General features: G+C 42.8%; 1 protein-coding gene across 3 annotated transcripts in view; it reads left to right on the plus strand.

The window, feature by feature from the left end:
- Nucleotides 1-25,163, plus strand: part of nmnat2 (nicotinamide nucleotide adenylyltransferase 2) — a 261,995-nt gene that overhangs the window by 128,779 nt on the left and 108,053 nt on the right. For all 3 annotated transcript variants that reach the window (XM_055642144.1, XM_055642142.1, XM_055642143.1), the window contains one exon: nucleotides 20,760-20,827. In XM_055642144.1, the coding sequence (XP_055498119.1) occupies nucleotides 20,760-20,827 (68 nt within the window). The remainder of the gene's footprint in view (nucleotides 1-20,759; nucleotides 20,828-25,163) is intronic.

A 25,163-nucleotide genomic window follows, 5' to 3' on the forward strand; every position in this document is an offset into this window, starting at 1 on the left:
CTACACCTTCTGGTCCTAGACTCTCCTACTTGTGGAAACATCTACTCCACATCCACTTTATCCAACTTAAGTGTAGAAAGTCACTTAAATTATATCTAAGAACTTAAATGAGCTTTGCTTTAACGTCTTACCCAAAACCCGCCACCTCCATCAGCGCCAGTCTGGATGATTTGCCATGATGTTGATGATGTTGAACAATATTGATATTAAGGAGCACAATGGTACAGCAGTAGAGTTGTTGCCTTACGGTGTTGCAGTGCCGGAGACTCGGGTTCGATCCTGACTACTGGTGCTGTCTGAACGGAGTTTGCAGGTTCTTCCCGTGACCTGCATAGGTTTTTTATCCGAGATCTTCAGTTTAATCCCACACTCCAAAGACGTACAAGTTTGCAGGTAAATTGGCTTGGTAAATGTAAAAATTGTCCCTAGTGTGTGTAGGATAGGGTTAACATGTGGGGATTGATGGTTGGTGAACACCCGGTGGGCTGAAGGGCCTGTTTCCATGCTGTATCTCTAAACTAAACTAAACTAAACTAAATTGCAACATGAAAACTGTAGATATAGCTGAAAACTTGCATAATATTTCCCCAACTTTATCACCTTGCTGAAAAAGTGAAAGTCTGAAGTTATTATGGAGGAAATTCCTAGTTGATATTTTGTATTTTTTTAGTTTAGTTTGGAGGTTCAGCGCGGAAACAGGCCTTTTCAAACCCATCGGGTCCGCGTCGACCAGCGATCCCCGCAAATGAACACTATCATATACCCACTATGGACAATTTTTACATTTACCAAGTCAATTAACCTACATACCTGTAGGTTAATTGACATACCTGAATGCATTTCGCTGTCTCTGTACTGTACACTGACAATGACAATTAAAATTGAATCTGAATCTGTTAGTCCTTGGAGTGTGAGAGGAAACCGAAGATCTCGGAGAAAACCCTCGCAGGTCACGTGGAGAATGTACAAACTCCGTACAGACGGCAAACGTAGTCGGGATCGATTCTGGCGCTGCATTCACTGTAAGGCAGCAACTCCACCACTGTGCCACCGTGCTGCCCTCAATTTCAATGTGTTCTGATGGTGCTAGTTTAGGACAGAATTTAATCAGGATGTCATAAACAGTGAGGGTTCATTTTGAACAGTGTAAGGGTATATTTCATGCCCAACAATTATATGGAGCAAGAATTAATTCTCCAGTTTAAAATTCCCTTCATTACAACCGTGGTTGAAATTGGATAAAATGTTTGAATCCCAAGGGCAAGATGAAAGTAACTAATCTTGATATTAAAGCAGCATTTGACTGAGTGCGGCAGTAAGGAGCCCTTGTAAAATTGAAGTAAATGGGATGTGAGGGAAAAACGCTTGGCATTTATCCAGTCACTATCCAAGAGTGTATTTATCACTCCTTGACATTCAATGTCTTACCATCATTCAATCAATCATTCATTCAATCAATCAAAGACATGCTATCACCATTTTCAAGTTCACCATTGACTAAAAGCTTAACTGAAACAGTAGCACTAATACTGAGGCTAGAGATATTCCTATAGTAAGTGACTCGCTTCCTGATACTTCAAAACCTTTTCTTTACATTCAAAGTTTACATTTATGGTGTAATGGAATAAGGTCAAGCTGCCTGGATGAGTGCATCTTCAACAACACCAAAGAAACTCAATATCACTCCCAGCTTGCAACGTACTTGATGGGCTGCTGTAGCGAGGAGATGGTTGCCCACCTCTTTGCAGAGTGTGGTTTTGCTAAGAGAGGCTAGAGAAAGAGGCAAGTTGTCCTCGTCACAGTTCATCCCAAGCAGCTGTATAACAGAGGACTTCCATTTCTGGGCTGTTCTCAGGTACACACACGGAGATGAAATGAGACTGGATAGACTGTGCTTGTACACGCTAGAATTCAGAAGATTGAGGGGGGGATCTTATAGAAACTTACAAAATTCTTAAGGGGTTGGATGCAGGAAGATTATTCCCGATGTTGGGGAAGTCCAGAACTAGGGGTCACAGTTTAAGGATAAGAGGGAAGTCTTTTAGGACTGAGATGAGAAAATAATTTTTTACACAGAGAGTGGTGAATCTGTGGAATTCTCTGCCACAGAAGGTAGTTGAGGCCAGTTCATTGGCTATATTTAAGGGGGAGTTAGACGTGGCCCTGGGATCAGGGGGTATGGAGAGAAGGCAGGGATGGGATACTGAGTTGGATGATCAGCCATGATCATATTGAATGGCGGTGCAGGCTCGAAGGGCCGAATGGCCTACTCCTGCACCTATTTTCTATGTTTCTATGAAATCAAGTACTGTTGGAAGGCTATCAATTCAGTGAAAGATGATCTTTGGTCTGCCCAAAATTTGTTAGTCTTTCAGCACAGCGAGATGTCCAAAAGGGGATGTTGCCATCTGGCTCATTCCAGGCTGCAGGATTATGTGCAGTATATTCCTTAACCGCAAGGAATGCATTTCACCACAGGGAACCACTCGGATGGCAAGATTGTTGAATGTAAGGAAAAAGAAAGTTGCTAACAGGATTGGGAATAACACTAGCAATATTGAATGTAAAGACGCCAAGATTGTATTAAGAGTTTTTTGCAGTTTTTGTTTGTCAGTACTTTTATTAGGAATAAAGATTATTTTTGAAATGTAAAGCAAGCAGCCCCTTTGATTGAGGTCACAACCATCACCCTGGATGAGTAGAGCAGTAACCAGGCATATCGCCACTTGTAGGTTTGTTTTCAAGTTGCTCTCTGTCCCAATATGGCAATATATCAACTTTTCTCCATTGTCACTGGGTGTAAATGCTGAAATTTAATAACACCACTGAGGAATAACTAGATTGATTTGCGTAATGGACTGGGCAGTGTCCACAACTCCTTGCAATCTCTTCCTGTCGTGGGCAGAGCAGTTGCCACACCAATCTGTGATGCATCTGGATACGATGCTTTCTTTGATGCACAAATATAAATTAATAATAGTCATTGGAGTCAGGTGGAATTTCCTTGGCCTTCTAGGGAAGTGGAGGCATTAGTGTTCTTTGTGTTGGCCACAGCATCAGTGTGGCTGGATCAGAGGTTGGTGATATTCATGCCATGGAACTTGAAACTCTCGACCATCTCCACTTCAGCACCATTGATGCATACTGAGGACCTCCACCCCCCCCCCCCCCCCCCCCCCCCCCCCCCCCCCTCTCTCCTCTGCCTTCTCTGGCTGTGCACCCATTTCTCCCACGATTCCGTCCCCCTTCCAAATATATAATTTCCCCTGACTTGACATTTCATTCCACTTCTCTCCTTACTTCAGTTTAGATTACAGCACAAGATCAGATTAAAATTAAACACTGATTTCTGCTACATACCCCAGTTTTCTCACTTCATTAGGAGTTACCCAGGCTCTTTACCCTTGGAGATGAGACTTTAAAGGGCCTGTCCCACTTTCACGACCTAATTCACGATCTCTGCCGAGTTTGCCCTTGACTCGTACTTGCAGCATGGTCGTCACGAGGTCGTAGGTGGTCGTAGGAGGTGGTAGGTAGGTGGTAGGTAGGGCGCGATGTTAGTCGTAGGTACTCGTGGCACCAAGTAGGTCGGGGCGTTTTTCTAGCGTGATGAAAAATGTCCACGAGTAAAAAAGGTCGTGAATTAGGTCGTAAAAGTGGGACAGGCCCTTTAATCTTTTGAGTTTAGTGAGGATTGGGTAGCATTTGGCACAGCAAGATTTGTCAACACTGGTGGCTGTCACCAGATCTGGACTTCCATTCATTGTGTTCATGTGCCCATCAAGGCTCCCCATCAAGAAAATAGTTCAGTTCATCAACAAGAAGGTTTCTGCTCCCTCATTGTCCACATAGTTATTGATCATATGAATAAATTTGTCATGTGTAGAAAGGAACTGCAGATGCTGGTATATACTGATGATAGACACAAAGTGCTGGAGTAACTCAACGGGCCAGGCAGCATCTTTGGGCAACATGGATTGTCTGTCAGTTGCCTGGGAGCTTATTCCAGTGCTGCATCTTTGTGGAGTCAATATTTCCTGACATCTTCATTGGATTGCACTGTCCCTGAAGGATGGATCTCAGACCAGGGCTGCCTACTATGTTGTGCAGGAAGGAACTACAGATGCTGGTTTACACCAAAGATGGACACAAAATGCTGGAGTAACTCAGGGGGCCAGGCAGCATCTCAGGAGAAAAGGAATAGGTGATGTTTCGTGTTGAGACCCTTCTTCAGACGGGTGACGTTTCAGGTCGAGGTCCTTCTTCGGACTCCCTACCATGTTAATGGCTTTTGGCATTTTGTGCACAGTCTCACCACTCCAGGGCAACATCAATCCAATGACAGCCACAGAATAGGAAGGTGGTGGAGATCATACTCATGAATACAATATTCCAATGTCTAGGTCAGTCTAAGGGAGCAACAATGTATTTGCTCTACTGGGATGGAGACATCATCGTGCTCGTCTCCTGATTTAACAACCTGGCCAACTCGAGGCAACAACCCTTGCCAAAAATACCAGTCACAAAACCTGGAGCAGCAGGGAGTAAAAAAACTGGAAAGCCACTGAAGTTCCAAAGAGGACAATTCTGGCAACCACAAGAGTTGAGTCATCGTGCTCAGCTAAAGCGGTGACTAGGTCCTGCATATGCTGGCATGGATTATTTTATAGAGACAATTACGTACGCACCATCTACATTCATTCTGTCTCCTCGCATAACAATGAAGGTAACCATCACCACACTGCACCAATAAATGGCGGAATGAACCCAAATAATGTTTGTATTGCCTCACATGTTGTTTAGCAGGTAGCAAAAAACCTGCACTGATGAGAATTCAAGCAGAATTAATCCTGCTCCTCCACATGGAAGGCTTGGATAGAGTGGATGTGGAGAGGATGTTCCAACTAGTGGGAGAGTCTCGGACTAGAGGTCATAGCCTCAGAATTAAAGGGCGTTCTTTTAGGAAGGAGATGAGGATTTTTTTTAGTCAGAGGGTGGTGAATCTGTGTAATTCTTTGCCACAGAAAGCTGTGGAGGCCATCAGTGGATATTTCTAAGGCTGAGATAGATAGATTTTTGATTAGTACGGGTGTCAGAGGCTTTGGGGAGAAGGCAGGAGAATGGGGTTAGGAAGGAAAGATAGATCAGCCAAGATTGAATGGCAGAGTAGATTTGATGGACCGAATGGCCTAATTCTGCTCCTATCACTTATGATGCTTACATGTCTTAGCATACATCCTGTTTGATCGATAAACTTAAATTCCTCCAGACTCCTCATGTAATTTACTGTCTTTGGAGAGGTTCCATGGTGTTGGTGTTAACAATGGATAAAACTTTAACACTTATCCCTGCTGAGCTATAGTGATAGTGGATGTTCAGCATTATATCCAGTACATTTTTTCTGATTTGTCCGTTCCTGCAGACCACATATGGACCCCAGCCCCCATTTTGTTAGTTGAGCTGGACACTAATAATATACATTTTATTCAATTATACCAACTCAAAGGTAAAGCACACACATACAGAACAGCACAATATATGTACAGATTGGCATGGAAAGTTTAGAAATTACATTGAGGGGAGAACAAACCAGGCCAGCAATGTGCACCCTGAATTGACAATGTGAGAAATCTCATGGTATTCACTTGGAGTTATAAGGGTTCATTGGAAGCTATTGAACTTGTTGACCAGTCCAAGATGCACAATGGGATATTGCTGATAAAATCTTGAAAGAAGAAGGGCCATGTTTCACATTTTCCATGACATTAATATGCAACACCTGTCCTTATACCTCCATCCTTGACTCCATCCAGGATCCCCAACAGTCCTTTCAGGTGAGGCAGAGGTTCACTTGCACCTCCTCCAATCTCATCTACTGTATCCATTGTTCTCTGTGTGGACACCTATATATTGGGGAGACCAAGCGCAGACTGGGCGATCGTTTTGCAGAACACTTTCACTCAGTCTGCCATGGCCTATGCGATCTCCTGGCTTCAAAACATTTCAAATCCCCTTCCTCACTGACCTTTCTGTCCTGTGCCTCCTCCACTGTCAGAGTGAGGCCTCGTGCAAATTGGAGGAACAGTACCTCATGTTTGGCTTCGGCAGCTTACACCCCTCTGCTGAAATGTGCAAAGACAAAGGATGGCTGGACCGTTGTTGGGAAAGAGTAATACCCCTGATGATGAAAATCCTTTGTGCTCCCCCTACACCAGCTATCACCCCCGTCAACATGTTAATGGACAAAGAAATGCGCGTAATGGTGATGCTCAAAAGGAGATTCGTGGTACCAACAAAGATAGTGATCGTAATGATGTCAGCGATGAACATGGGATCAAAATCGCTGTTATAAATTGCTGCAGTATAAAAGGAAAATGTGCTGTGATCAATTCATTTATTGAAACTGAAAACCCTGATATCCTTATCAGGTCTGAATCTTGGCTGGACTCATCAATCAAATCTGCTGAGATTTTCCCTCCTCACCTCCAAGGAAAGGGCAGAAACTCACATGGAGGCGATGTCTTCATCGGGGTTAACAAAATCATTCCTGGTTTTGAAAGAACTGATTTAGACAGCGACTCTGAGCAAATCAGGTGTCAAGCTACACTCCGGGGTCAGTCGTTACAGCTCGGAAGCTTTTACCAACCACCTGACATGAAAACTGGGCCTCTTTTAGATCTTGGATCAAACACCTCCAAAATTAACGCCCTGTCACGCTCTCCACTTATCATCCTGGGGGGCGATTTCAATGTCCCAGGTGTAGAATGGTTTGACGGCATACAAAGCGAACCAAAAGGGGCTCTCCAGGAAGCCCTAGCTGACCTTACTCTGGAAAATCACCTGTCCCAAAAAGTCACTTTCCCTACCAGGCGTGATGAGACAAGTGGCACGAAAATACTTTAGATTTACTGTTCACTTCGCATCCAGATTTAATTTCGGAAGTTTCATCGTGTGCTGGAATCAGCGATCATTATATTATCCAAGCAAAACTGCACACAAAGCTTAAAGTTGCTTCAAAACCACTGCGCAAAATTCCCCTCTGGAGAAAAGTGAACAGTGAGGAATTTAAAGACTTAGCAAAAAAACTGGGAAAAGATTTCTTCAACCTGCAACCAGATAAAAGATCCGTAAAAGAGAACTGAGTTTGGCTGAGAGACTCTTTAAATAATATTGTTGTAAATCATGTTCGTCAAAAACGTATTAAGGGCCGTATGCGTCCTCGGTTTTCAGCAAAACTGAAACGCCTCTGCAGTAAGAAAGAGAAGTTTTATACCCGTGCCAAAAAAAGGGGTACAAAACTGGATTGGGACTATTTTACTAGAGTGCGATAGCAAGTTGATCGTATTATTAGGAATGTTCATAGACAACATGTTTCTTCTATCTTGGAGGAGAGCAACCCAAGGCTTTTTGGAGATATGTGAAATCCAGACGGACAGACAGCACTGGTGTCCAGATGCTTAAAGTGATCAACTGTCTGATCATTGAGGACCAGGCGAAAGCAGAAGCTCATGGAAACCAATTTCAACACGTTTTCACCCGGGAAGATGTGGAGCCTTCATCATTTCCAGATCTACCGCCCAGCCCGTATGCTGATATGTCTGCTATTAAAATTGAGGTTGAAGGTGTCAAGAAGTTATTGCTCAACATCAATACAACAAAAGCAATTGGACCAGATCAGCTACAGAATCAAGCCCTCAAGATCGCAGCCGAAGAACTGGCTCCAGTTTTGCAGTTCATTTTCCAACAGTCGCTTGACTCAGGTGATCTTCCACTGGATTGGAGGAAGGCTAATATCACTCCTCTCTTTAAGAAGGGTTCAACCACCAACCCGGCGAATTATCGTTCTGTTTCATTAACAAGTACTTGCTGCAAACTGCTGGAGCATTTAATTGATTGTAATCTGATGGGACACGTGAGCAAACATAACATTCTTGCTGACAACCAACATGCATTTAGGAGGCATAGATCATGTGAGTCTCAGCTTATCCTGATGACAAATGACCTGGCCAAGCACCTTGATAGTAACGTCATCACGGATTTAGTAGTGCTGGACTTTTCTAAAACATTTGATGTCATTCCACACCAGAGACTGCTTCGGAAGCTTGACTTCTATGGCATTCATTCCACCATGAAACAATGGATTTCCAGTTTCCTGACAAAACGTCTTCAGCGCTTGTGTGTGAACAGAAAGAGCTCCGATTGGCATCCAGTGTTGAGTGGTACACCTCAGGGCACAGTACTTGGCTCACATCTGTCATTGCTTTACATAAATGCCATCCATGAAAAAATCACAAGTACGACCAGACTATTCGCTGATGATTGTTTTCTGTACCGTCCAATGAAGTCAGCTGATGATGAAGATTCTCTCCAAAAGGATCTTGATACTATGGTTGAGTGGTCACAACAATGGGGCATGCAGTTCAACCCTTCCAAATGTGAAACCATGCCTGTCACCAGAAAGAGGAATCCAAGCGCAACATCTTACAATATACTTGGTGCCACCCTTGAAGAATTCAAACAAACCAAGTATCTTGGCATCAAATTGCAGCACGATCTGCGTTGGAATGGTCAGACTCATCATGCAACGGTGAAAGCAACAGGTGTCCTAAATCTTCTGAGACGCAACTTTCATCATTGTTCAACTTCTGTCAAGGAGAAGCTATATTTCACCCTCGTTAGACCTCATTTGGACTACGCAGTTGCAGCATGGGACCCATACACAAATAAAAACATTTCTTCCATCGAACGTGTCCAAAGTCAGGCAGCTCGATTTGTTACTAATACCTATGAGAGAGAAGCGAGTGTTACTAAACTTCTGAATTCACTGGGGTGGAACCCTCTTCAAGACAGACGTGAAGCTCGCCGTTTGGCCTGTTTTTACAAAATGTTGAATGGCCAGCTCGACATAGATTTGAAGGTGTCAGACCAAACCTACACCAAACCCAAACCAATTAGGAGCAGACGAGGGCATTCAATCCAATTTGAGATACCAGCTACCGAGACAGATGTGTACAGCAATTCATTCTTCCCCCGCACAATTAAAGCATGGAATAGTCTTCACCCTACCATAGTTACCCAACCAGATGCAACTAAATTTAAGGTAACTCTTTCTTCCCAAAAACCATTTCTGGCTTAAGTCCTCCCTCCACCACCTCCAGTTTAAATTCCATTTGGAATATTTTGGATGACCAAGAAACCAAGAACCAAGCGATATGAACGTTATTTTCCCTGATTTCAAGTAATCCCTGAATTATTTTTCTCCCCTGCTCTCTCACCCTAGTTGTCCTACTAGTTCCACTGTTCACATCCTCGTATCCCTTCGTTATCACCTCTTCCCCAGCAAATAATGGGTCATTATGGGCTCCACCCTTCCTTGGTCATCTGTTGCCGGTCCTACTTTGTTCTGGTCAATTCTTACGTCCACTTCCCTCCCATCTACTTCCAGTCTGAAGAAGATTCCGACCTGTAATGTCACCCCTTCCTTCTCTCCAGAGATGCTGCCTGACCCATTGAGTTACTCCAGCACTTCGTATCTATCTTCAAAATGTGATCATTGTTTGTCTCCATTCCCTACTCAAAGAACCATTTCTGACTAATGCTAACACACCGAACCATAGAACAGTACAGCAGTACAGCGGCCCACAATGTATTTGGCTGCTGAAGATATACGTTGAAACGTCACCTACCATTTTGAGTAAAGGGGCTGTCCCACTGTGGCGACCTAATCCGCGAGTTCTGACGAGTTTGCCCTCGACTCACACTCATAGCATGGTCGAAATGAGGTCCGAGGAGGTCTTTGTAAAGCCCCTGTCCTACTTAGGACACCTAAACAGCAACCTCTGGTGGCCTTGCCCGCAACCCAAGGTTTCCATGAGGTCACTGGAGGTTTTGGTCACTCTCCCTAATGGTCGAAAGTGGTTTCCGTGTGGTCGACGAGGCTTCATCTAGGTTGCTGCTATTTTTTAATCATGTTTAAAACCGGCCTTGACTAAAAATAGGTTGCCGTTTTAAAAATCGATCATTTTTTAGTCGCAGGTCTAGTCGAAGATGGTTTTCTTCATAGTCAAGGAAGGTTTTCAACATATGCGTGGGAGGTGGTAGGAGGTTGCAGGTTGCCTCAACCTTGATTTTTATTTGGATGGTGGGCAAGGTCACCAGAGGTTGCTGTTTGGGTCTCCTAAGTGGGACAGGGGCTTTACTCTCCTTCATGCTCGTGAGTAGTCCCCGCGTACTCGAGGCATCAGCTAGGTCGCAACGTATTTTTCAAAATGTTGAAAAATTCCCACGAGTAAAGAAAGGTCAGAAAAAATAGATACTTTTTTTACTCGTAGGTTTAGTCAAAGTAGGTTGTAGTAGGTCGACATGTTATTCGTAGGTAATCGAGGGTAGTCGAAGGTAGTCGTAAATAGTCTTCAACATAGTCGAAGGGAGGTCTTCTACATGATATTTTTTCAAACTCTCCTAAACTCATCTAAACGCGCCAATTAGGTCCCAACCTGAAATCTCCTAGCAATGTTAAAGGAGGGTTCCGACCTGAAACGTCGCCTATCTATATGAAAAAAGGTTCCCACCTGAAACATCTCCTAGCCATTTTGAAGGAGGGTCCAAACCTGAAACGTCACCTATCAATATCTCTTGAATGGTTGCCTGACATGGTGACCTACTCCAGCACGTTGTGTCATCTTTTGAAAACTAGCATCTGTATTTCCTTGTTACTACAGCGTGCTAATATCCTGTCTAACTGAGTACTGAGGTGAACAATTTGTCATTTATTTAGACAGAATGTATTTCCTAGATCTAGCCACCCATATATCTGCTGTAAAACACGAGAGTCTAGCCAATGACTCACTGTGTGAGTTGCACTGTGAAATAATTGGTTTTGGCAGGGTAGATGCACGCAATATTGATTAATCACAATACACATGTCCAGCATTCAAATGCCAGATGGGCATGACCTGGACCTGTACAGGCACAGGAACAGAAAAAAGATTAAAACCTATAATAGAGGAGCATAGGGATGGCATTGTTGTTGCTGAAATTTAAATTGTTTTATTTCCATTCACTGATTTGGCTCGTGCAACAAACGTTCATTTGGTTCACTTTCCTTTGGCTGTAACAGGCAGACAAACTGTACCCCAGAATGTGCCTGCACTGTTAAATGAAGAGACAATTAGTGGAAGAAAGCACATTACAACCAGCTGGGATCAGGAGTGCAACCAGGAACTTGAGCTTATTCCTGACTTCCCCTGTAAATCTGGGATGTATGCCGATTGACTGCTGGGCTTTATTTTGAAACAATGTGCCAGTTGGTGTAAAATAAGCTTTTGTGTTGAATATCTTAATTAAAGTTAAAATCATTTCTCTACCAATTCATTACCTTAAAATAAACAAACAAACACCAGAGTGGGAACATTGCCACAACTTGTGATGTCTAACTTTATGGCCCTTTTGCAATTTGTAACTGAACTGTTGCCAAACAGACAAGAGATTGCCCTTTCCTTTTCACACCTTGAAATAAATGAATTAAAGATGGCAGAACGATGCCAGCTATGAGTGATGAGGGCTCCGAGTGACTATAGATATTGTTCTATATCCGGATGTCAAATCCCACCATTGCAGCTGGGAATTTACGTTCAAGTAATTAAATAAACCTGGAAATGTTTAAGTTGTTATCAATAATGGGGACAGTAGTGTGCATTTATTAGTTTGCACTTGTTAATACCAGCTGTTATGCGTAATTGTTACTTTAATGATGGTGGAATTGCCTTTGTAAGCTGTGTCACATGACCAACGTAGAAACAATGTATTTACTGGTTTAAATTCAGTTTAGACGACCGACTCCCTCTATGTGGAAATGTTCCCTCATTCTCCACCTACTCCACATCCTGCGCAAGAAATTGCAGAGAATTGTGGACGTAGTCCAGACGATCACACAAACCAACCTCCCTTCTATTGATTCCATTTATGCAATATTTCAGATTCCATCTGTGCAATATTTGAGAAAGGCAATAAGGCTGCGCCTGAGAATTACACACCAGTTTCACTGACCAGTATTACATGTAAGATCTTGGAACACATCATACACACTCACATCATGGACCATTTTGAAAAGAATGGGATACTGGTGGACTCACAACATGGCTTCAGACCAAAACGTTCAATGGAAACACAACTTATTGTCACTATTGATGACATTACAAGGGCTTCAGATAAGGGGAAATCTATACATATGGCAATCCTGGACTTTTCGAAAGCATTCGATAAAGTTCCTCATGAAAGGCTCCTAGGAAAACTGGATTACTATGGCATCAGAAATAGTCTACATAACTGGATTAGGGACTTTCTCACAAACCGGACCCAGAGGGTGGCCTGTGAAGGAAACATTTCTTTAGAAGAACAAGTACTGTCAGGAGTATCGCAAGGCACGGTCCTCGGGCCACTGTTGTTCCTGACGTACATAAATGATCAACCTGAACACGTAAATTGTAAAACAAGACTCTTCACAGATGATTGTCTTGTATATACACCTGTCACTGAGATAGAGGATATGAACTCCTTACAAGAAGACATTAAGTCCTTGGAATTATGACAAAACACATGGAAGATGAGCTTTAACCCAAACAAATGCTCAATTATGGTAATTTCAAACAAGAAGAAACCACCTACTCGAGACTGCGTCTTCTGTGGACAAATACTTCATCGTACAAGTTCACAACGATTCCTTGGAGTTCATCTTGATAGCAAACCTTCGTGGGGGGAACACGTGGCCACACGGTCACTAAAGCCATCCGGACACAAGGATTCCTTAGACGAAACCTCTGGTTCTGCCCAAAGGAAGTGAAAACTACAGCATGTACAACATTGGTTAAACCCTTGCTGGAATATGCTTCATGCACCTGGGACCCGTACAAAATTGGCCATATCAACAAACTAGAAGGGGTACAGAGGAAAGCAGCACGCTTTTGCTTTGGGAATTACAATAGAGGTAGCAGTATCGCCCAGATGCTGTCTGACCTGGAGTGGGAAACGCTGGAAATAAGAAGGGCAAGGAACAGACTAGCCATGTTATACAAGATTCATAAGGGGATTGTGGGCATAACTGCAGATAGATACATAACATACTCAACAGAAAGGCAAACAAGAAAGAGAAATGATATGCAAATAGAAACCCCATTCGCCAAGACAGATATTTATAAGAACTCATTCTTCGTAAGAACCTTAAGGGAATGGAATAAACTAGGCAACAATACAGTCAAATCACTTTCACCGGACAGTTTTAGGGGGGCACTAACAGCACGTTAGTGCGCACAACACATCCAAGTTGGCGATATGCAGAGGACTGCCCTGCCGACTACAAATTCAGAAGGTTCAGAAGGTATACCTTGCGCAGCCTCGGCAAGGCCAGCAGCATAATCAAGGACGGGTCGCACCCTGGCCACTTTCTTTTCTCCCCTCTCCCATCGGGCAAAAGGTATGAAAAGTGTGAAAACGCACACCACCATTCAGGGACAGTTTCTTCCTAGTTGTTATCAGGCAATTGAATCATCCCACCACAACCTGAGAGCAATGCTGAACTACTATCTACCTCTTTGGTGACCCTTGGACTATCCTTGATCGGACTTTGATGGCTTTATCTTGTACTAAACGTTATTCCCTTATCATGTGTCTAATACTGTAAATGGATCGATCGTAATCATGTATTGTCTTTCTGCTGACTGGTTAGCACGCAACAAAAGCTTTTCACTGTACCTTGGTGCACGTGACAAGGAAACTGAACTGAACATCTAGTAGGTTTATATCACACTCCACAGTACATTTACGATTAAAAAAACAATATTGTACAGTGACTGCCAGACTGTCATGGAAACCTAGCGGGTTCACTGGTGCCTTTCGGGAAGGGAATCTGCCATCTTTATCGGAGTGAGCCTGAATGAGACTTCAGACCTGGCCGCGTAATGCCAAGATTCCTTTTAATTCAGGAGCAGCCTGAGGATGGGTAATAAAAACTGGCCTTGTGGGCAATGTCTAGATTGCAGGTAAACCATGTTTGTCAACAGTAGACAGTGTACTTTATAATAGCTGGTACATTTTGAGATTAGAATATTATATAGTAAATGCCCTGTGAGCTGTACTGGAACAAGAACAGTATCCTGATCAGTGCATTGTGAACAGCTTGTTACTGTAATTATCGATCTGTTCAGTATTGTAAGTGTCTATTATGGCCTACATTGGATTTTGACATGTACTATTTTAAAACCACACATGATAACACCACAACAAAATAATTGGGTAGGCGAGAGTACGGGAGAATGGGAATAGTTGGATTAGGTCATAAGGTCATAAGTGATAGGAACAGAATTAGGCCAATTAGACCAAGTCAGCTCCGCCATTCAATCATGGCTGATCTATTTCCCTCCTAACCTCATTGTCCTGCCTTCTTTCCATGACCGCTGATGCCTGTGCTAATCAAGAATCTATCTATCTCTGCCTTAAAAATATCCATTGTCCTGGCTTCCACAGCCATCTGTGGCAAAGATTTCCACAGATTCACCACGCTCTGACTAATTAAGTCCATTCTCATCTCCTTCCAAGGAATGTCCTTTAATTCTGAAGTTATAACGTCTGGTTCTGGACTCTCCCACTAGTGGAAACATCCTCTCCATATCCACTCTATCCAAGCCTTTCACTATTCGGTAAATTAATGCAAGATTAGTCTAGCATATGGCCTGTAAGGACTCAGTAGGATGAATGGCCTCCTTCCATCCTATAATAATTTATGTGATACTCTGGGTTCAACTGTGGGACCATAATATTATGTCCAAATTAATAGTATCTGCACAAAATGAAGGTCACAGAATGGAACATGGCAGATTTTGGAAGGGCGAGAAGAGAGAAAATCTTCCTTGGTATCTTGTGGAGTATAATCCAGTGGTAATACTTCCTTATCCTCACCACCCTCTTGCTGCCCTCCCCTCAACCATCAACAGTGACAAAGGATCCATTGAAATTAGTATTTTAGAGTGTATTGACTGAAGTGATAGAGAGAGACTAATGTATAGAATGAAAGAGATTGCAAGGCTCAAAAACAGCCTATACGTACTAAATAAGAGATGAGTTCCAATGACAGTACCATGTTTACACATAATTTATGCACAAACAAGCCATTCAACCAACATTGTAATGTTTATATTCCACTTGAAAATGTTTGCACTCTCATAACCTCACTCTACCAACATGTCAGTTGAATCTTCCTGGCAAATCTGGGAAGGACAGCAGATATTCAGCCATTCCCAGGAAAGTTGTAAGGATCTGCTGTAAGTCCAATAAATTGTCCTCCACATCCAAACCAGATGATTGGAGGTGGCAGGGTCCATTCCAACTCCCAAGGGAGGAATCCCTTTACATCCACTGCCCCTCAACTCATTTCTCAACAACTTACCGTAATCACCAGTTTTCCACCAATGTACAAAGCAAAATGATCCACCTATTTTTAATCGTTCTGTCCAGTGGAATTATTATTTTAAGGATCTATGTCAAATTATAGCTCAACCGTCTCAACTCTAATGAAAATTGTCTCAGATTTTTTATGATTAACTTTATTTCCCCATTTTCTGAATTGTTAGCCTGAACTCTTATGATTACTAGTCCAATACGTTAACCATTTGCCCCCCCCCAACAGAACAACTTCCTTGCGGCAGTAAGGAGATTGGAGACAATTTTCCAGCATTGCTTGAAATGGGAAAGTGTAATCCAGTGGTTTCCCTTCTGGAAATGCGTTTATTATTGTGAATATTTGAACAATCCCAAAAAATGCTGGACTGGCTGCTTATATTTTCATTCAGAACCAAAATAGGAGGCACAGGAAATGATTTATACACCAGATCAAAGGAAGCTGACAGGTAATATTAATAGAATTATGGTATCAACATATATGTTCACTGATGGAATTCAATATCTATAACTGACATAGTACATTATGTTGTTAAATTAAAACTTTTGTTTTGCATCTTGAGAAAGCTGAACATTATTGTAGGAAGGAACTGCAGATGCTGGTTTAAACCGAAGATAGACACTAAAAGCTGGTGTAACTCAGCGTGACAAGCAGCATCTCTGGAGAGAAGGAATTCCTTCTCTCCAGAGATGCTGCCTGTCCCGTTGAGTTACTCCAGCTTTTAGTGTCTATCTTGAACATTATTGTAGCTGCACCTCAAGTACATAAGCACATTAAAAAAAAAGCAATTTGGATATTGGGTTTGATGGTCAGAAGTATATATATTTTGAAATGAGAACTAACATCTTTTTGGGTTCTTCAATCAATACGTGTGAGTCTTCAGGATACCTTGAAGGACCGTGTGTTGTCAGTCAGCATGTTCAAGACAGCGGCCAATAGGATTTTAGAAAATCGAACATCAGGTGAGGCAGAACCAAGGCAGGGAAGTTAATGGTTGGGATAAGTCATGATCTTTTAAATGAGTAATGTGATTCATGAGGGTTTATGCCCTTCTGGCCATTTTTCTCTACATATAATACAAAACATGTGGTGCAATGGTGAACATCATGAAGCCTCAAAGAGATTTCAGTTGGCGGCGCTGTGTGTAACTCAGCTGTGTGTAGCTCTGTTCACATTAGTGTTGGAATGAACTGCAGATGTTGGTTTAAACTGAAGATAGACACAAAACGCTGGTGTAACACAGCGGGACAGGCAGCTGAAGAAGGGTCTCGACCCGGAACATCACCCATTCCTTCTCTCCAAAGATGCTGCCTGTCTCACTGAGTTACTCCAGCTTTTTGAGTCTATCTTGAATTCACATTATGGCAGGAATGTTGAGACAATGGTGTGCTCAGCGCAGATCACCAGCATGTGGCCCGATATGAGGAAATGACAAAATGAAATGAATTGTGAAAAACTGGGACAATTTTCATTAGCACGGAGGAATTTATAATACTGTGGGATGGAATGTTTTAAAATGGGTGGATTATTTGGCTTTAGATATAAATGGAAAACTAATGGTTGTATCTCTACTGTCACTATCAGCCCCACTTTCTATTACATTCCACTGATTTTGTGCACCATATAATATCACAATATTTATTAAATAGAATCAAATAACTCGTATACAGTATTATAACCATTGTGGTAGAGCAAATCTTTGGGTTATTGGAAGCTTCCTTCTGTTCTGAATGTTGATGGTTTGAATGCTTCTCATTTGGACTTTGTGAATGGTTTCTGGGTTTGAATCCACTCTGTTATTAAAAGCTGGTGATGCCGGCTTGGCAGTGACTACACTGACACTCTCAGTAGGGTGAACTCACGTAATGTGGCTTATTTCAAATGACGGACAATAGTGATGAGAAGGTCCAAGTCCATGTGGGGGAGCAGTCCCTTGTCATCAGTGAAGAGGCACTGGCTAACTTGCATTTGTCCCAGCAGCTCAGTCTGGCCTCAAGAGGAGTTACTGGCAGTCTCAGGCCTGTGAAAAGAGGCACAGTTAGTAGGGGGTCTCCTACTTCCTACTTCCTACTTCCTACTTCCTACTTCCTACTTCCTACTTCCTCCTCCCTCCCTCTTCCTCCCTCTTCCTCCCTCTTCCTCCCTCTTCCTCCCTCTTCCTCCCCCTTCCTCCCCCTTCCTCCCCCTTCCCCATTTGCTTTGTCTCTCCTCTGGCTGGAACACCCAGGGTTTATAAGGCATAGGGCTGACGAGGTGCAACTGAGTAGATCCAATTGCAGCTAATTGAACACAGCAGTTTCTCATTCACCTGGGGCCTCAGCTCAGTTCAGAGATGTTGGCTTCTTCTGACCCGTCTGCCGGTGATGGGGATCGGAGCGGCCCTTAGGGACGATGTGTCGTCAACTGGTTAGAGTACTGAGAGAACACTCATGGGCCACCAGGTTGTTAGTCCGATTAAAACATTAGTTCTTCCCACCCATCCTCAAAGAGAGAGAGTGACATTTCAGCATGATTTGTACTCTTTTGCTCATTGCTATTTGAGTCTAGAGATTTTAAGGGGAAAATAACAATATAATGTGATGTCCACTAGGCCATGGACACTGTGGTCTGCACACAATGTGATCTGCAAGACAGGTTTAATAACCTTCAAATAAATTTCATACTGAGAAGTTTAATGGGAAATAGTCTAAACAAAGTGAATATTGAGAAACAGCTCTGTATCAAGTTAATTGCATCCTTCATGCATGTCACAGGTGCATATTCATGGACAGCAGACATTTTTGCATACTAAATGGGTGCTTATTCATCTCTGACACAAAACCACCAGTCTCTAATACATTTGCAAAGTAGGACCAAACTTGTTTTAAGAAAATAGCTTATTTGCAATTAAAACTCAATCTTCAATGCCAGTGCAATGAATGGCTGTTCAGATAGCAACAGGGGCATTTACACTCTGATCCATGGAAATTGATCCTATTTAGAAAGGTGGTGAAAAGAAAGTTTGGGAGAACCAAGGGATGTGGGGGTGGGAATTGCAGGCATTGGGGGTGGGGAGGAGGAGGGGGGAGGGTGGCAGGGTTCTGGAATCAGAGCAGGCGTTGGTGGGGAGGCGAGTTGAAAAAGGAGGGAGAGATTCGATAACAATGAAATTCCTCATATGTTGCAAAACATAATTGGCGAATAGAGTGTGATTCTGATTCTGACAATGTGAAGCACCCTGGTCCTGAGTGATGGTGTGAGGCTAGGAACTGATAAGACCAGGAATGAGCGTGGTAAAGGGAGGTGCGATCAGGCTGGGGATAAACCAGAGGCTGCATTTTGGGAAAGAATGAACTGAGTGCCATTGTCCCACCTGCACCCACAATAAGAGTTAGACATACTTAATCCAGTAAAGTTACTGAAGAAATGTTGGAACATTTATAAAACATAATGATATCTCAGCAGTTCCTTATCTGAGATTCACCACTTTCAGTGTAATATTCTTGCTTTATTGTGAGTAAATCTAAATGTACTGTAAGTGGTCATGATCTATTGTTCTAATTTTAATCGTTAATGATTAAATGATTATTTTTTATCGTTTATAATTAAAATGGGATGCATATAGAGTTTTACAGCGAGAAAACAGGCCGTTCAGCCCAACTTGCCCAGACCGACCAATATGTCCCATCTAGACCAGTCCCACCTGCCTGTGTTTGGCCCATATCTCTCTAAACCTATCCTACCAATGAAACTGTCTAAATGTATCTTAAACGTTGCAATAGTACCTGCCTCAACTACCTCCTCCGGCAACTCGTTCCATACACTCACCACCCTTTGTGTAAAAAACGTACCCCTCTAGATCCTATTAAATCTTTCTTCCGTCACATTAAACCTACGTCCTCTGGTTCACGATGCCCCAACTCTGGGCAAATTACTCTGTGCGTTTAGCCGATCTCTAAATGTAGCCTCAGCAACATCTTGCATAACTGTAGCATGACCTCCCAACTTCTATACTCAAACACTGACATATGTTTAATCTTGCCCTTGCAACCGCAAGAAATGCAACACCTGTCCCTTTACCTCCCCCCTCGACTCCATTCAAGGACCCAAGCAGTCGTTCCAGGTGCGACAGAGGTTCACCTGTATCTCCTCCAACCTCATCTACTGCATCCGCTGCTCTAGATGTCAGCTGATCTACATCGGTGAGACTAAGCGGAGGTTGGGCGATCGTTTCGCCGAACACCTCCGTTCGGTCCGCAAGAACCTACCTGACCTCCCGGTGGCTCAGCACTTCAACTCCCCCTCCCATTCCCTGTCCGACCTCTCTGTCCTGGGTCTCCTCCATGGCCAGAGTGAGCAACACCGGTAATTGGAGGAACAGCACCTCATATTCCGCTTGGGGAGTCTGCATCCCGCGGGCATGAACATTGAATTCTCTCAATTTTGTTAGCCCTTGCTGTCTCCTCATCTTCCTCAGCCCTCAGGGCTGCCTCCTCCCATCCCTCAGCCTTCGGGCTTTCCTTCCTTCTCCCCGCCACCCCCTATCGGTCTGAAGAAGGGTTTCGGCCCGAAACGTTGCCTATTTCCTTCGCTCCATAGATGCTGCTGCACCCGCTGAGTTTCTCCAGCATTTTTGTGTACCTATGTTTAATCTTTATGTAGTTATGTAACTTGTCGCTTTGTTTTATATGACAGAATAATAAATCAAATTTCACTGTACCTCAATACAAGTGACAATAAGGGACCATTGAACCATATGATGGCTAATGTGCCAAAAGTCTTTTTGACCACCACCACATCTACCTGTGACACCACTTTCAAGGATAACATGTTGATGATATCATCACGTACATGAAATGCAATGAGTAAATGTACCTACATACAGGTAAATCATGAGAAGAAGTGCCCAGAACAACTTCCAGATGGGTGGAATTGCTGATGGAAATGGCCACAAATCTTTAAAAACAAGCAAACTTTACCTCTTCCATATAATGTGCACAGGGTTGTGAATCTGCGGAATTCTTTTCCACAGAAGGCTGTAGAGGCAGTCAGTGGATATATTTCAGGCAGAGATAGATAGATAGATAGATAGATAGATAGATAGATAGATAGATAGATAGATAGATAGATAGATAGATAGATAGATAGATAGATAGATAGATAGATAGATAGATAGATAGATACGCCCTATCACTTATGATCTTATGATAACATCCAGATGCATCTGGGTCCAATTTGTAGACAGTGACATCTAATCATATTGCGTTATAAAATATTTTTCAGATTGTCTTATTACTAACATTTGATTCTCTCTGTTTATGAATTGCAGGGCCTTGTCTCCAGTCGACACCGTCTCACCATGTGCCAGTTGGCCGTTCAGTCATCTGACTGGATCAGGTAAATAGTCCTTGCTATTTCATTTGGGAGGCAAATCATTGGTGTTAAACTTTATCTATAATTGGCAGGTGTGTGCAAAATACAACCACAAGCATTGATGAAATGTGGTACATAATTGCTGTCTGGGTTAACTCGGGGTGTAGGTTTATTGCTACATTGCTATTTTAACTTTGAGTCGGTAAAATCTCGGTCCTTGGTTACATCTGCCACATTTTATCTTCCAAAAAGTAATTTTAATCAATTATTTACAAAAATGATATGTACACTACAAAGCAATACAACCAAATCCACCACCATCGTACAAAGTAAAACAAATACTAAATAAACTATTATACAACTATATCACTATCCTTATTAAAGATGCAATCCACCCCCGCCGTGCCCAGCGGTCCCGGAAATCCCCCAGGGCGCCCACAACTGGCACACTTTGCTGTACACGGTATTCGGCTCACGTGATGGATTTCTTTATAACACCAAGGTGGTGTTAAAGTTGTATAAGACATTGGTGATACCACATTTAGAGTCTTGTGTTCAGTTATGATCATCATGTTATAGGAAAGATGTTGTCAAGCTGGAAAGGGTGCAGAGAAGATTTACAAGGATGTTGCCAGGACTTGAGGGCCTGAGCTATAGGGAGAGGTTGAACAGGCCAGGACTCTATTCCTTGGAGCGCAGGAGGATGAGGGGTGCTCTTAAAGAGGTGTACAAGATCATGAGAGGAATAGATAGGATAAATGCACAGTTTTTTACCCGGAGTAGGGGAATCTAGAACCAGACGACATAGGTTCAAGATTTAATGGGAACCTCAGGGGCAACATTTTTACACTAATGGTTGTAGGTATCTGGAACGAGTTGCCGGAGGAGGCACAGTGGCGCAGCGGTGGAGTTGCTGCCTTACATCGCCCAAGACCTGGGTTCGGTCCTGACTACGGTTGCTGTCTGCATGGGGTTAGTTGAGGTAGTTGAGGCAGCACCTAGCACAATGTTTAAGAAACAGTTAGACAGGTTCATGGATAGGATAGGTTTAAAGGGATATGGGACAAACACAGGTAGGTGGGACTAGTGTAGATGGGGCATGTTGGTTGGTGTGGGGGGAGTTGGGCCGAAGGGCCTGTTTTCATGCGGCATAACTCTGACTCTAACACTATAATGTACCTGAGCAAGACTACTTGAAAATAAAAAGCAAAATCTCCCAAATTCAGCCACAATTTAGAAGAAATCCTAAGTGTAAATTAACTATTATCCTTGTTTTCCATAGTTCAGAGAGGGAATTTGAATCATCCAAGTACTGAGTGTGTGGAAGTTACTGTTTCACTAATTCTTAAATGCTTGGAACACTCAATTCATGGTTTGAAAATAATCACGTCAGATAATTGAACATGTGCTGGTTGTTTAATTGAATGTTACAAGCAAGGAATGCAATTCTGACATATGATGAACAAATGAATCGACTGGGCTTATAGTCACTAGATGAGGGGATCTTATAGAAACATATAAAGTTCTTAAGGGGTTGGACAGGCTAGATGCAGGAAAAATGTTCCCGATTTTGGGGGAATCCAGAACCAGGGGTCGCAGTTTAAAAATAAGGGGTAGGCCGTTTAGAACTGAGATGAGGAAAAACGTTTTCACCTAGAAAGTTGTGAATCTGCAGAATTCTCTGTCACAGAAAGCAGTGGAGGCCAATTCACTGGATATTTTCAAGAGAGAGTTAGATAGAGCTCTTAGAGCTAACGGAATCATGGGATATGGGGAGAAAGCAGGAACGGGGTACTGATTTTGGATGATCAGCCATGATCATATTGAATGATGGTGCTGGCACGAAGGGCTGAATGGCCTACTCCTGCACCTATTTTCTATGTTTCTATGTTTATTCTGACTCCACTTTGGCTGGTAAGGGTGCCGCTGCTCAATATTTTGATGATAAAACATAAATAAATCACTGAGCCAGGAAAGTTACCAGGCAAACACAGTCTTCTTATGTGACAGCAATTCATCGTGTTGTGATGGCAATGTACCTGGGTTATGTCATTGTAAGAACCAGACGGACATTAGTTGTGAGCAATAGCGTGTATTTCAGAGAAAGTGCTGAGGAAACTATTTTATTGTGAACACGTGCCTCTGTCTAAATGAGTTTCAAGCAAGATGTTGCAATGATTGCCTGCATTGATACTGACTTTTCCACTGGTTAGCAGCAGGTATTTCAATGCATTGATTTGAAAGAGGCACATTCTCTGGTGTTTGGTATGCTTTGTGAGTGGCCAGATTTGGTGACTTGCTATGGATGGTGCTCAGTAGTAGGATCATCATTTCTGCTGAAGTTGCTGCAAAGAGAGAATTCCAATATATCACATCAAGATCATTTTCCTACTGCATTAGAGATTGTGAAATTAGTGGGCAGCAAGACAGATGGTGCCAACTTTGGTTGTACCAAGTGCTGGCAGTGTAGCACAGAATCAAAGTAGAGGAGGCACTCAGGCAATGAGGGAAGTGAGTGCCTGAGCTGAGGCTAGTCCTTACTGGACCCCATGGCCCCAAAACCTGGCCGCTATTTGCTCTGCTCCCCCACACTACAACCCCCAACATTGGCTCCTAACTTCAGCTGAAAATCTGTTCTGCAGTCAATCAGCACAGAATTAGAATATGTCCGGACACCAAATAAGAATGTACGGTCACTGTACTTAATTAATTCTAAAGGATTTTAGATGATGAGACTGTCCTTTAAGGTTGTTTAGTATCTTCTATGTATATTGGTTCATCATTTCCTTCTATAGAGGCTTCTATAGATTAAATGCAATCCCTGGCCTAGTATAATAATACCCCCCTTCACTTCCCATTCCTTAATATCATATACAATATAATTCTTGTCCCCATATTCTCAGAATCTTTAAAATTGATGCTAGTACAGGTATAAAATCACATTCTCTCTAAACAGTGCAGTACTATTGGTGTGGTGAGGTGGTGTGGAATTAGGGTTGGATTCCTGTAAATTGGGATTGTCCCAACATGGGAGGCACGTGATCACCTCACCTCATACCTGGCGACGCTGACTGATCAATCGAAGCCCCAATGTAACATGTACATTCTGTTTCAAGTTATCTTTTCATTTTAGGCAGTAAATTCCAATATATCACATCAAGAGAATTAACTTTCTTTCGAGCTAGAAGGCATGTAAACCAGAGGAGAAAATGTGACTTTTGTTGATGGTCTTAAGCCTCGGCTCAAATCTGTGCATACAATTTTGATGAAAACTTTGCACGTTACACCCCTGGGAGACTTACCACTCTTAAATAATTTTAGATATACAGAAACTGAACTGATTGATGGCACTTATCAGAAATTCATATTTATTCATTGAGTTGGCATGTGCAGCCATTGGGAAAATATTGGTGAAACTTGTGTTATTTAGCTCATGTTAAGCACAGATTCTGGCAAAGGGCATGTCATGTTCATAAATGAATCATGATAACCGTTAAATCATTATGGCTATATCCAGTCTGCTTGTGTGACTTGAATCAGTTGTTTCCTGAGTAGTTGGATGAGTCACTAGATTAGCAAACTGTCACTTCATTGCCCCAGGACTCCATTCTGACTCATGGGTTGTAATCACCATGAGAACCTCTATTTACGTGCAATCTATAATGCAGCAAAAATGCCCCATGGTGTTTCAAGGGGAGTGACTGCAATACTTGATGCCTACCCATGCAATTCCATTCTGCTCACGTTCTCGATCTCTGCTGCATCTTTCCACTTCACTACTTCTGAAATGTCTACTTTTGTAATGAAACGTGACTCTCCCCTCTTCCCCCACTGTGGTTGATGATTCCCACAACAGTGTGGTCTGCATTTCCTGCACTTCTGTTCACACCACACTCCCCCTCCCCCCCTCCCCCCTCCAAATATGGAACCGGGTTATAAAGCTCACCTTTCACCGCACCAGCCTTTGCATCCAGCACATCATTCTTCGAGGTTTCCACTCCCCTTCTCTTCTTCCTCTCCCCCACCTACAGAATCACAGAGTAATACAGTGTGGAAACAGGCCCTTCAGCCCAACTTGCTCACACCGGCCAACAATGTCCCAGCTACAATAGTCCCACCTGCCTGAGCTTGGTCCATATCTCTTCAAACCTGTCCTATCCATGTACCTGTCTAACTGTCCCTTAATCGATGGGATAGTCCCAACCTCAACTGCCACCTTCTCCCCAAAATCCACAAACCCGGCTCTCCTGGCAGACCCATTGTCTCTGCCTGTTTGTGCCCCACCGAACTCATCTCCACATACCTTGACTCCATACTATCCCCCTTGGTCAAATCCCTTCCCACCTATGTTCTAGACACC

The sequence above is a fragment of the Leucoraja erinacea genome, chromosome 10, assembly GCF_028641065.1.
Source record: "Leucoraja erinacea ecotype New England chromosome 10, Leri_hhj_1, whole genome shotgun sequence".
In the NCBI taxonomy this organism is placed as follows: Eukaryota; Metazoa; Chordata; class Chondrichthyes; order Rajiformes; family Rajidae; genus Leucoraja; species Leucoraja erinaceus.